This window comes from Phyllopteryx taeniolatus, chromosome 14 (assembly GCF_024500385.1).
Source record: "Phyllopteryx taeniolatus isolate TA_2022b chromosome 14, UOR_Ptae_1.2, whole genome shotgun sequence".
Lineage (NCBI taxonomy): Eukaryota > Metazoa > Chordata > Actinopteri > Syngnathiformes > Syngnathidae > Phyllopteryx > Phyllopteryx taeniolatus.
Genome location: NC_084515.1, coordinates 17,265,594 through 17,279,769, shown reverse-complemented (window position 1 = coordinate 17,279,769; position 14,176 = coordinate 17,265,594). Strand labels below are relative to the sequence as shown.

Genomic DNA, 14,176 nt, shown 5'->3' with positions numbered 1-14,176 from the left:
TAGCATGCTCACATCCGTGACATGTTACTGTACGGTTCCCTCCACATTACATTGAGGATCTTCTGCCTCGCCAATCGGAATATTGTGATCCTTTCCACATTTAGCGCACCACCGTTTGCTCCTGCCTCTGAATTCGAGTATCGCAACAGAGGTTTCATGTCATCTCTCACAACGTCGGACACGTCCGAGATACATCCTCGACGGTAACACAACTGCTGGCAGAACTGGCGCATCCATGCGCTTCTCTCCCTACTCTTAAATCTCATGACTTGTCCACCTTGAATATTACCCTTCATTTCCGTTTCTGACATCCAACAAACACCCCCTAAATCAACCCTTTGAGCCCTTGAGTAATCCCGTTGTATTTTATACAGTTATTACGGTAACCTCCATTGCCTGGTTGTCTGCGCCACGCCTCCAATTGCAAATGTCAGTAAAACAGTCGTTGCATGGCAAATAGACTTCGACTTCCGAAGACGGAGAATTCATACGACGGGCAGGTAACAGGATCAGTAGCTTCAAGTCAATATCGGTAAACGTCGTCATCGTAGGGTGACTGTTACGGATTGGGGAATTAGGAAGACGTTTCTTGTTCACGGAACAACATTTGGGGTTTTAAAATACATTTTGTACACTCGAAAGAATAACCGAACATCTATTTTGTACCCTCGTCAATCATTATATGACTGCCTCACACGCGCTCGAACGGCCTCGACTCTATAGTGTTAATTCATTTCATTTATGCATGCCGAACAGTTGAAGGGTTTTTAAGAAATCAGGCAATATTCGGTGTTGTATTCAATATTCGAAAATAAAAGGGAATGCTTGCAATTTGGTAAGCAATCTGGCGTTCGTTCGCTTTGAAACGACATTAGCGACGTTCGATCAATTTGGCGTCTCTTGGTGTTTTATGCCGACGTGCGGAGGAGTGGACGTTCTTGCCGACGGCAGCGAGTTGGCGAATGTTTGATATTCGCCTGACATTCACTTCTCGCACGCTCGTACGCGGCCTTATAACTACATTTGCCACTGTATCACGTGTGTATATTATGTGGACAATTTCCCAAACTGTCCGTGTTTAAAACTACAATTTGGTTGCGCAATAATGGCACTTGATTCGACATGTCGTTTACACTTGGGGACCGTCTACAAATTACACATCCCAGCGTGACAAATGTGAAAACAAAATCACCATATAGCAAACAAAATGTCAATATATTTTCATTCCGTTTGCTGTAGTAGTTGGGAATGGGAGTCCACTACTTACTTCAGGTCAAACTTTGCTGATATCCTGCATTTTGGTTCAACTGTGTGCAATTAATTATCAAAAATATTGAATAAAAACACTTTTCCTCCCATTGCCAACTACTACAACAATCAGAATTAGAAAAGGTCTTTTAATTGACTTTTGGTGAATATTTTTGATTAATGATCCAATTCATTATTGTGTCCAATTAATTGGACACAGTTTAACCAAAAGGCAAGATTAACTGCAAAATTCGACTTGCAGTAAATCGTGGCCTCCCATTGCCAACTACTACAGCAATCAGAATGAGAGAGTTTTTTTTTTTTTTATTATTATTGATTTTTAGTGATTTCTACCACAAGCCTCGGTCCCTGGCGAGTATCAAACTTCCTGCGAACTTTCCCTCGCTGTTCTTGCAGTCAAGCGTTAACATGAGCTAAATGTGTCAAGCAAGCTGAACAGTGACAGGAGTTTTATAAATACACGTTGACATTATCAGCTTGATTCCTGACCTTGCCCGGGGAAAAGCACGACGCAGATTCAAGTTTGAGATTTCTTGGGGCTCGGATAACTGACTGCTCTAACCGCAGTCATTTCTTGACTTGTTGAGGCAACAACTTCATCATTTCCGTCTGAAACGATGCATTTCAATTCCTAGGGGCCGGGAGAATGGGTTTATTGGTAGTGGGACACAAATAAATAAATCAAAAAAATACATCCATGATGTTCATTTTAATTCAAATGAGAGGTGACACGTTGACATCTATATCCAAATCACATTAGCGTGGTCATTTTATCAGACCTATCAAAGGACTCTAACACAAAAGATGTGTGTACCCTACTGCTGATCAAAAGAGACTCAAAAATGAGTCATTTTTGTTTGTTATTGCTACTTATTCAAATTCTTTTCGCTATTCCTGATCCGCAGGTTACATAGGTTGTTTAAAAATAGGTGTTTTATTTCTGTGTTGGCTGATTTTGAATTTAACATAAATGACAGTGCTACAGGATTTTCTTTACTGATGAAAAATATTGGTGTTAAAAAGCAGTTGACCGAAGACTCGGACCAAGTGGATCAGAATTGTTTCTATTGTGTTTCCAATTTGGAATCTTTGTAAGAGGTTAGATTTGTGCCACAATTACGTACTCGTAACTGGAAATATTGAGCACCAAAGTGTGTTTTGTGCACACAGGAACATATTTTGTAGGCGCACAATAATTTTTTTAATAACAACTTACAATTATATTTTTGTAAATGCGATATTTTACTGCAGCTTTTCTCCACACGCTTGCTCGAAACCTTGCTCTTGCTCTCGACCATGCAGTCCCCTACACACACAGTAAGTACACTGCCTTTTACACTTGCGATTCGTGACAGTGTTACAAATGTGCCACAATTATCAACCAATCAGGAGTCGAAAAGCAGGGCAGATTCTAATTTGCTGTTTGCTATCCAACAGCATTTTACGGCAACGACATCCCGGAAACCTTGAGCAACTGATAGAACTTTCGGGATTCAACTTATGAACAGACTTTGCCATGGTTTTTGTAATGCAGTGGTTACGAACGTCTCTGTTTACGAACAATTCGGGTTACGTATAAAATCTTCGTAGAAAACATACCTCTAGTTACATATTATTTCGGTTTGGTATGGACGAACGGAAGGATCTATGTTGTTATTCTTCTACGCTTGGATGGAAGTTGAAAACTAATTGTCTGCTCTGCGGCGTAAGACGGAAATCTGTTCTCGGCGGAAGTTCCGCCTCAACGTCCTCGATCATCGAATCACAAATCTAATGGGGTTTGTGATTGACTTCTTGAAAAAAAGTCCAGAAATAATTTTATTTCAAGAAAAAAGAAAATACTATGACAGTCTGTATGTTATTTATTGAATTGTAGCATCTCTTGAATTAAAACAACAAACAGTTAATGTTGCTGTAATCACGTCAATATAGATCTCAAAATGGAGGCCTTTCAAATTATGAATGAAGTCTGAAGGAGGTGTGCTATCATCACACGGTATTTATTCTAAAAAAGTAAATAAATAGTCAGATTGGGAGCCAAGATAAAAAGGGAAAACTGCTAAAGATTGTGTTAGAAAGCACTTTTCATAGATAAGCAGAAAGATCTGTGTGTCATGTAATGCAACTAAGGTATCTTTGTTTTTTTTGTGCTCTTTATGTGCAACAAATTTGCTAACAGAGCAATTCAACTTTTAAAGCGCACTTGTGACGTCCCACTTTCAGATTTATTTCTGAACAGATAAAGGAAAGTTTCCCAGGATCGGTTTGTTGTGAAGAATTTTGAAAAGAAACGGACAAAAAAAAAAAAAAACACCTGAATCTGAAGGGGAATCTGTAGTCCTCATCCCCTCCCCACCGGTGAGAATGAAAGACGCGAACTCACGAGGCGAGTAGAAGGGCTTACAGTTCAAAAGCAGTGACACCAAATCCGGGCTGCAGTGTGCGCTGAGTTCCATGACGTCGGCGCACCATTTTTCGTTAATATAGAAGCATATCCCGCCACCTTTTGTTTTCGCCGATAACTCCGTGAAACGGTCTTCCCGTTGTAGTTCACGACATGTTCACGACCCCCGGTGAGTAACTCGAAGAAAAACTGAGCGGATTTGCGAAAGTTGGTGAAAGTAAGTCCGGGGTAGACTCCCTAATGTTTAGCAAGTCTTGTTTAAGTGAGTCGCGTAATGTCTCCAAAGACGAACAAAAAACAGCAAAACACGGACAATACTACAGAGCGCGTAACCGGGGCGACCACACGGGTTGGCGCCATCTTGATTTTACTTGTGCCCACAAAACATGCTTTTGTACTCATTGCTTCCAGTCACGAGTTTGTAAGTGTGGCACAAACCTAACAACATATCTTTGATGCTTCTGTTAAGTGAGGGCTTGTTGAAGTAGTGGTGACTTTGTCGCTCTCCTGTTCTCTACTCTTGCTTCGATACTTGCTTTGGTCCTCCCGTTCGTTTACAAGTCCCTGTGTGTCATGTCCGTAGACGGTTAGGTGGTCTCCAAACAGACGAGAACCAGCAGAAGTGAAAGTCAAGTTTTATAGGACGTGAACCAGCTATGATGTACGTAGGCTTTACACGATAAGGATTTCTGGGGCCGATCAGCGAGTTTATTAAAAAAAAAAAAAAAAAAAAAAAAGATCACCGATCCGATCACAAGATGGAGCAATGTGTCTATTTATATGACTTGTTCATTTACTGTAGATACTTGTACACTGAGTATCTTCAAAAGTATTCTCGTCAGGTCATGTATTCTAATCAGTCAGGTCAAACCAAATCAACATTACATGACAGAAATAATGGGTGCTAACTTTCTGTAATTAAATGACTTTATCGTAATTAAATTACAACGCACATACCGAGACTTTAGAGCATGATTCGACAGAATGGCAGCATGTTTACCTACAACCGTTAGTGCTAGTACTAGCTTGCTAGGCTACCTAACGTTTTGTTGGCTGCTTGTGAGCCGTATAGTATTAAAACTATGTGAACGTACTTCAAGCAATCCTTGAATGAATGTCTTCTCCCGAGCACTGGTGACTCTCACCACCACACGTTTTTTCCCCATTATGTTCTTTTTTGACCAACACAATACATGCGCGATTCACGGTTGTCGTGGTTGTGGTAACGAGTGTATCTGGTCGCGTTTCAGTTGACAAGATAAAGCCCAGTGATGGTAAAAGACGGGATAGATAGAAGAAGATATTATTGCAGTAGTCTGACATAGTGCAATCGCGAAAGACCAAATTTGTCTTGTAGTCCGATCCAGGCATTACGTGTTTATCTCAGACGTAAGTATTTTCACCTTGAGGGAGATGTGATGATGCCATCAACAAGTGTTATCGCGATTGGTTGGTGGAATCCAAATCTATTCCGTAGGCCAAGTTGATGCTGTCTACTGTGCGTATACTGCACACCCCAAGCAGAAGCGAGGTACAATAAACTTGTTGCGATGCATACAACAGAATAAGTCATGGCTTCCTTTTGACTCGACCAGCGACACTATGTCCAGATTTTACACTCACTCAGGGACGAAATTGAGACGAGATCGTCATGATTTCACTATTATACTTCTGTGCCGTTTTTGTTTGCTGGGGTGCCATACAATTTTTCTTTCTGTAAAATGGGTGTCTTGGTTCCAAATAGGTATTTGGACTCAAGAATACTTACCAAACTAAACAGTATATGACTTCAAAAAATGTTGTTCCTTGAGCTAAAAACAAAAGTTGCAACTGTTGCCAGATAAAAAGTTCATAACACTATTGAGACTCGTACGATGTTGGGTAACTATTATTTTCATTTATATCTTGCATAGGGCTGAGGTCAATTTGAATGTGTGTTGTGTTTTCAGGAATACGTTAATTGAATGGCCAAATAAAGTATTTTTTTAATTGCTTTAGAGAATGCTCTTTAAAGGCATTGCTCACCAGTAGTTACAGTATCTGTTTGAGGGTACAGCGCATCAGAAATGATTCTGATGAATACTCAACATGGCCTCTTTACAGGTGACCAGGATTCAGCATAATCGAAGAACTCAAAATGTTGCCTCAAGACTTGAAGCAGATCCGAGTGCTCATGCTCAATGACAAAGAGAATTTAGAGAGGGCGCTCTTCAGACTTGATCAAGGTAAACTTTTTCTGTTCAAAATTCAAATCATTTATTAATATGACAGTTATCGGTATTATTGCTCAAAATAATACATCACAGATACGCGCAAAGAAAGCATTGTAACATTGCAGCAGTTATTTTAATGAATATAACATCAGAAAACCTATGAACTTTTGAATATTCCAAATTGTTAAAAGCAACAACAAAAATATATTTTCATGCAGTATAAACCCGACGAAAAGTACCTTACGACCAGGGTCTGAAATTAACTGGTGCCAGATGCGACCAAATGATCAGTTTGGCGATTGGTTCTCAGAGCGCTACTCGCGTGAAGGTTTGTACCTACAGTGCGTATGGAAAGTTTTCAGACCCCCTTAAATTTGTCACTCATTGTAATATTGCAGCCATTTGTTAAAATCATTGAAGTTCATTTTTTCCTCATTAATGTACACACAGCACCCCATATTGACAGAAAAACCGGAATTGTTGCAATGTTTGCAGATTTATGAAAAAAGAAAAACTGGAATATCACACATCCATAAGTATTCAGACCCTTTGCTCAGTATTTAGTAGAAGCCCCCTTTTGAGCTAATACAGCCATGAGTCTTTTTGGGAATGATTCTGATCAAGTTCTTCACACCTGGATTTGGGGATCCTCTGCCATTCCTCCTTGCAGATCCTCTCCAGTTCTGTCAGGTTGGATGGTGAACGTTGGTGGGAAGCCATTTTCAGGTCTTTCCAGAGAGGGTCAATTGGGTTTAAATCAGGGCTCAGTCTGGGCCATTCAAAAATGGAGTTGTTCTGAACCCACTCCTATTTTAGCTGTGTGCTTCGGGTCATTGTCTTTTTTTAAGGTGAACCTTTGGCCCCGTCTGAGGTCCTGAGACTCTGGAGAAGGTTTTCGTCCAGGATATCCCCGTACTTGGTCGCATTCATCGTTTCTTCGATTGCAAACCGTGTCCCTGTCCCTGCAGCTGGAAAACAGCCCTACAGCATGGCGCTGCCCCCACCATGCTTCACTGTTGGGACTGAATTGGACAGCTGATGAGCAGTGCCTGGTTTTCTCCACACATGCCACTAAGAATTAAGGCCAACAATTTTTATCTTGGTCTCATCAGACCAGAAAATCTTATTTCTCACCATCTTGGAGTCCTTCGGGTGTTTTTTAGCAAACTCCATGCGGGCTTTCATGTGTCTTGCACTGAGCAGAGGTTTACGTTGGGCCACTCTGCCATAAAGCCCCGACTGGTGGAGGGCTGCAGTGATGGTTGACTTTCTAGAACTTACTCCCATCTCCCGACTCCATCTCTGGAGCTCAGCCACAGTGATCTTTGGGTTCTTCTTTACCTCTCTCACCAAGGCTCTTCTCCCCCAATTGCTCAGTTTGGCCGGACGGCCGGCTCTAGGAAGGGTTCTGTTCGTCCCAAACGTCTTCCATTTCAGGATTATGGAGGCTAGAGTGCTTTTAGGAACCTTAAGTGCAGCAGAATTTTTTTTGTAATCTTGGCCAGATCTGCACCTTGCCACAATTCTGTCTCTGAGCGCTTCAGACAGTTCTTTGACCTCATGATTGTCATTTGACATTCACTGTGAGCTTCAAGGTCTTATAAAGAAAGGGGTGTGGCTTTCCTAATCAAGTCCAATCAGTATCATCAAACACAGCTGGACTCCAATGAAGGTGTAGAACCATCTCAAGGATGAGCAGAACAAATGGACCGCACCAGAGTTCAATATATGAATGTCACAGCATAGGGTCTGAATACTTATGGCTGTGTGATATTTCAGTTTTTCTTTTTTGATAAATCAGCAAAGATTTCAACAAATGTTTTTTTGTCAATATGGGGTGCTGTGTGTACATGAAAAAATGAACTTAAATGATTTCAACAAATGGCTGCAATATAACAAAGAGTGAAAAATTTAAGGGGGTCTGAAAACTTTCCGTACCCACTGTATGTACACGAACATACACGCGCCAATCATAGTGCAGCGACGTGTGCCTGGAGCCAGTAATATTTAAGCAATGTGTTTCCTGTCAGGAAAGTGCGTGGGATTCTGAATAACGCAAATCTCGGTTACCAGCTGTGTGCGTAGTTCCTCGCTCTAATTTGGCGGGAATGTGCGTGACAACAGCCAATCAGAGACATCGTCTTCTGTTTGCGAGTAGCGGGAGTAAACGGAAACCATGCCTCCTTGGCTGGCTCGCCCCGTAGAGAGAGATCGAGACGCTGGCTTAGTCGTCCTCTGAGCCTCCTGAGTTGGCAGCGGCCCGTCCTCGCCCCGGCGATGGAGACGACGCATGTAGCATCATAACTGAAGAATGATCATTTTTAACAACATAAACACTCATCTTACTTTTGTAAAAAAAAAACATCTGAATGATTCCCAGACTTTTGGGAGAATATTATATGCATAGTCGAGATCAAATTTGAGCTTTTTGGAAGGTGTGTGTCTTGTTACATGTGGTGTAAATGTAACACAACATTTCAGAAAAAGATGGTGGTCGTGTGATGGTTTTGGGCTGTTTTGCTCCTTCAGGACCTGGACAACTTGCTGTGATTGATGGAATCATGAATTCTGCTCTTTAACAGAAAATCCTGAAGGAGAATGCTCAGCCATCAGTTTGTGACCTCAAGCTGAAGCGCACTTGGGTTCTGCAGCACGATAACGATCTAAAACACACAAGCAAGCCAACTTCTGAATGGCTTTAAAAAACAAAATGAAGGGTTTGGATCGTCAAATAGTTAAAGTCCAGACTTGAATCCGATTAAAATGCAGTGGCATGACGTTAAAAAAGCCGTTCGGGCTTGAAAACCCTTAATTTTTGCTGAATTCAAGCAATTCTGCAAGAAAACACTTCAGAATCAGAATCCTCTTTATTTGCCAAGTATGTCCAAAACACAAACAAGGAATTTGTCTCCGGTACTTGGAGCCGCTCAAGTGCGACAACAGACAACAGAAAACACTTTTGAGACATAGACATTGACAAAAAAACAGTCACTGAGCAATAAAGGGTTGCTAGTTATCTGGTAATGCCGGTACATTTTTGTGCAAAAAGATGCAGAGTCCTCTCGAGCAGTTCGAAAGACTAATGTTGCAATAGTCCGGTGCAATGAGCATTGTGCAAAGGGCGCCGAGACTTCTAATAATACTGCCTAAGGCAAGCGTTTAAACATGGTACAGGTCCAAGCACAGACGCCCGCGGAATGACATGACTGACCTTATATGAACTGAGTCTTCATTACCGATATTTACTCACTGGAAGCAATCAAGACTGCGGAGTGGTAAAATGCCTTTTAATTAGAAACATGAACCTGATTTGGTTTGAGGATTTTTCTTGCTACATTTTATTTTTGAATACATTTGCTTAATTCAAACACATAATTTAGCAGAGGTGTAACTTTATTTCCAGCTAGCACCGATGTAATCTACTTTTACAGTCCATTGGCACAGTACACTTAATGCCATTATCCAAAAGAAGAGTCTCAGGGGAAAGAGTTAATATAGTTTTGCCTCCTCAGGTTTTGAGCTCCAGTTCCGTCTGGGTCCAAGTCTTCAGGGCAGGATAGTTACAGTGGAAACCAACTACCCACTTGAAGGACAGAGATTTCGACGAAACGCATTCCGTGCTTTGGCCTGGAACAACCCAACAGGACGGGAGGATGATTCTGATAAGTTTTGCTATCTGGATATCAAGCTAGCGGGTTCTTATCAGTACTACTTTGGATTCGGGTAAGTTTCGACTTTGAATTACATTGTAAATGTCAGAATGCAAATGATGAATTTTATTTATTTGACATGACTAAATCTCAACATCACTGTAGCTATCCCTCAAGTTCATGATTATTGATGAATCGAGAAAAGGGTCTCATTCCTTTGGATGCACTAAGGGACCTTTTGCAAGCCCAATTCCAATGAAGTTGGGACGTTGTGTTAAACATACATAAAAAGAGACTACAATGATTTACAAATCTTGTTCAACCTATATTTAATTGAATACACTTGAAGGACACGCTATTTAATGTTCAAACTGATACACTTTATTGTTTTTAGCAAATAATCATTAACTTAGAATTTTATGGTTACAACACGTTCCAAAAAAGCTGGGACAGGGTCATGTTTACCGCTGTATTACATCACCTTTTCTTTGAACAACATTCAATAAATGTTTGGGAACTGCGGAAACTAATTGTTGAACATTTGTAGGTTGAATTCTTTCCCATTCTTGCTGGATGTACAGCTTCAGCTGTTCAACAGTCCGGGGTCTCCGTTGTGGTATTTTACACTTCATAATGCGCCACACATTTTCAATGGGAGACGGGTCGCGACTGCAGGCAGGCCAGTCTAGTACCCGCACTCTTTTACTACGAAGCCACGCTGTTGTAACACGTGCAGAATGTGGTTTGGCATTGTCTTGCTGAAATAAGCAGAGGGCGTCCATGAAAAAGACGTTGCTTGGATCAGAATCATCTTTAATTGCTAAGTATGTCCAAAAAACACACAAGGAATTTGTCTCCGGTAATTGGAGCCGCTCTAGTACGACAACACCTTTTGAGACATAAAGACATTGAGAAAAACAGTCACTGAGCAACAAAGAGTCCTCTAGCACTTAGAGCAGTTTGAATGACTAATATTGCAATAGTCCGGTGCAATGACCATTGTGCAAATGTTGCAGATACTCCTCAGTCAGTGTGCAAATGGAGCAGATGCTACTCTGGCATGAGTGGCCAGTATTGGTCAACAACAGATATGCAAATAGTGCAACATGGCGAGACTACTACAGTGAGTGCATGAGTAATGCATAATTGGCCCCACAGAAATGTGACAACAAACTCAAGTCAAAAAATAGCCATCATGTTGGAATGGAATTGTAGGTTAGGTGTTTAAGACGTTGATGGCAAGAGGGAAGAAGCTGTCGGAATGTCTGCTAGTTCTAGTTTGCATTGATCGGTAGCGCCTACATGAGGGAAGGAGCTGGAATAGCCGGTGACCGGGATGCAGAGGGTCCGAGATGGTTTTGCACGCTCTTGTCTTAGTTCTGGCAGCGTGCAAGTCCTCAAGGGTGGGTAGGGGGGGTACCGACGATCCTTTCAGCAGTTTTGATTGTCCGTTGCAGTCTGAGTTTGTCCTTTTTTGTAGCAGCACCAAACCAGACTGTGATGGAAGAACACAGGACTGATTCGATGACCGCTGTGTCGAACTGCCTCAGCAGCTCCTGTGGCAGGCCGTGCTTTCTCAGAAGCCGCAGGAGGTACATCCTCTGCTGGGCCTTTTTGAGGACGGAGTTGATGTTGATCACCCACTTCAGGTCCTGAGAGACTGTAATTCCCAGGAACTTGAAGGTCTCGACGGTTGACACAAGGCAGGTGGACAGCGTGAGGGGCAGCTGTGGCGAAGGATGTCCACGATCATCTCGACAGTCTTGAGCGTGTTCAGCTCCATGTTGTGTCGGCCGCAGCGCAGCTCCGGCCGCTCCGCTTCCTGTCGATATGCAGACTCGTCACCGTCCTTGATGAGGCCGATGACAGTGGTGTCATCTGCAAACTTCAGGAGTTTTACAACCGTGTGCGTTGAGGTGCAGTCGTTCGTGTAGAGAGAGAAGAGCAGAGCGAGAGAGGACACAACCTCGGGGCGCCCCAGTGCTGATTCTGCGTGTGGATGAGGTGGCCTCCCCCAGTGAAAGTGTCCTTTTCAAATCTGCAGTCGAAGGTATTCAAGTCGTTGGCTAGTGTGCTATTGTTCTCAGCTTGGGGGGATCGTCGCTTGTAATTGGTCAGCGATTGGAATGCATGCCAGACTGATTTAGAGTCGATAACGCTAAAGTGTTTTTCCAACTTTGCTGCATAGTTCCTCTTTGCAATGTTAATTTCTTTAGTCAGCTGGTTTCTAGCTCGATTATACAGGGCCCTGTCCCGGCTTTGATATGCGTCCTCCTTAGCTTGCAGCATATGTTTCTCCAAAACCTGTATGTACCTTTCAGCATGAATGGTGCCTTCACAGACGTGTAAGTTACCCGTGCCATTGGCACTAACACAGCGCCATACCATCACAGATGCTGGCTTTTGAACTTTGCGTCCATAACAGTCCGGATGGTTCTTTTCCTCTTTGTCCCGGAGGACACGACGTCCACAATTTCCAAAAACAATTTGAAATGTGGACTCGTCAGACCACAGAATTTCCACTTTTCATCAGTCCATCTTAGATGAGCTCGGGCCAAGGGAAGCCGGCGGCGTTTCAGGGTGTTGTTGATTAAAGGCTTTTGCTTTGCATAGTCGAGTTCAGTCTTTTTTGCCACCCGTCCCAGCTTTTTTGTAACGTGTTGCAGCTATAAAATTCTAAGTTAATGATTATTTGCTAAAAACAAAAAGTTTATCAGTTTGAACATTAAATATCTTGTCTTTATAGTGTATTCAATTAAATATTGGGTGAACATGATTTGCAAATCATTGTATTCTGTTTTGACGGCATGGTGGCCGACTGGTTAGAGCGTCAGCCTCACAGTTCTGACGCGGGTTCAATCCCCGGCCCCGAGTTTGCATGTTCTCCCCGTGCCTGCGTGGGTTTTCTCCGGGCACTCCGGTTTCCTCCCACATCCCAAAAACATGCATTCATTGGAGACTCTAAATTGCCCGTAGGCATGACTGTGAGTGCGAATGGTTGTTTGTTTCTATGTGCCCTGCGATTGGCTGGCAACCGGTTCAGGGTGTGGCCCGCCTCCTGCCCGATGACAGCTGGGATAGGTTCCAGTACGCCCGCGACCCGCGTGAGGAGAAGCGGCTCAGAAAATGGATGGATGGATGTATTCTGTTTTTATTTGTTTAACACAACGTCCCAACTTCATTGGAATTGGGGTTGCAGATGGTTGATCATATTTGACCATTATTTGGCTGTTGAAGATTTTCTGTGTGTGCGTGAATGCGTGTGAGAACACTGTGGAAACTGAAAACTGGGGCAGTCTTCTGCTCAGAATCAGAATCATCATTATTTGCCAAATATGTCCAAAAAACACACAAGGAATTTGTCTTCGGTATTTGGAGCCGCTCTAGTACGACAACAGATAATTGATAAGTAAACACAGTGAGTGACATCATGACCTACGACCTCCCAGTAGTGCTGCATGTAATGATGAGCATATTCAGTAGTTTGACCCCCTTATTGTATAAGCAGCAGCAGCTAACCGGCAATGGACAGTCAAATATGATAGTCAGTTTGTATGTACTGTGAAGTCTACATGCCAATTAACAATGGTGAGATCCTGGACAATTTTAAATGACAGGCCCCACCCTTTTTTTAGATCTCAAAACGTAGCTGTGTCTGGAGAAATGGGCACTGATTAGTATTTGTTGTTACGTTTGAATTTATGAATGATACACACATGAGTCAACCATATTATGTTTATACCATTTTATTTTCATGTTTGTCTGACAGAGGTACAGATTACATTGGGTTGCACTGTGTAAAAAGTTGATGTGAGAATACCAGGACAAAAGAACATCTGAGCTGTCAAAAATCTTCATTGACAGAAAAAAAATACATCGGACTGCACTCCAAATGAAAAATAACATTTTTTATTTCTTCCCTCACAGAGACACAGAGAAGTCAGGAGGGGGCTACATTGTTGTCAACCCAATTCTTCGTGTTGGATCAGAGAACCGTGTCCTGCCATTAGACTGCATCACCATTCAGACCTATTTATCCAAGTGTTTGGGTCACTTAGATGACTGGCCAGCCCGATTGCAAGTTGCAAAGGAGTCAGGTGTGTGTGTGTGTGTGTGTGTGTGTGTGATTTCTTTTTTAAATATATGCAGAACGTTTTACTCGATATACAGTCGGAAGCCTTAACCTCTTTCACTCTGGCCATGCAAGCTGTCGTTTAAGGATTGCTACACCTTTGCCAATTCTGTTTTCAACCCTGGTAACAAAAGACAACAACAACCAAAAGTCTGTGTAGCAGATGAATCAGATCACAAACGTCAAAATTAAAACTCAGCACTCTATTTTGCAAACAAACAAATAGCATTCCTGATAGATGGAATTGGATAGTTTGTATGGTCAATAGTTTTGGTTTCTCGTTTTTGCAATGTACTTCTTGTACGCGTAACCCTAACCTTCTTGTACGCATACAAGAAGTACATGCAAGAAGAAGAAATGTAATTGTCTTCTCTTGCATACTATTTATATTTCTATATCCACAATTGCTGTGAAATGATGCAAATTGCTCCATTGTGGTACTAATAAAGGTGATCTTATCTTATATTACAAATATTTATTAATAATAATGTACTTTTAACCTGCCCAC

The 14,176-nt window shown here is 42.0% G+C and overlaps 1 protein-coding gene across 9 annotated transcripts in view; it reads left to right on the top strand.

The window, feature by feature from the left end:
- The window catches only part of agla (amylo-alpha-1, 6-glucosidase, 4-alpha-glucanotransferase a), a 66,505-nt gene continuing 52,329 nt past the window's right edge, over positions 1–14,176 (top strand). For 6 of the 9 annotated variants that reach the window (XR_009791971.1, XM_061798795.1, XM_061798790.1 and 3 more), the window contains exons 1-4: positions 347–500; positions 5,777–5,898; positions 9,399–9,609; positions 13,464–13,633. Coding sequence is in view for 8 of the 9 variants with exons in the window: in XM_061798795.1 (XP_061654779.1) it covers positions 5,811–5,898; positions 9,399–9,609; positions 13,464–13,633 (469 nt within the window). In the remaining variant the exon portion in view is untranslated. Of the gene's footprint in view, positions 204–346; positions 533–4,419; positions 5,555–5,776; positions 5,899–9,398; positions 9,610–13,463; positions 13,634–14,176 lie in introns of those variants that run through there. The other 3 variants (XM_061798793.1, XM_061798792.1, XM_061798794.1) reach the window with 3 other exon arrangements.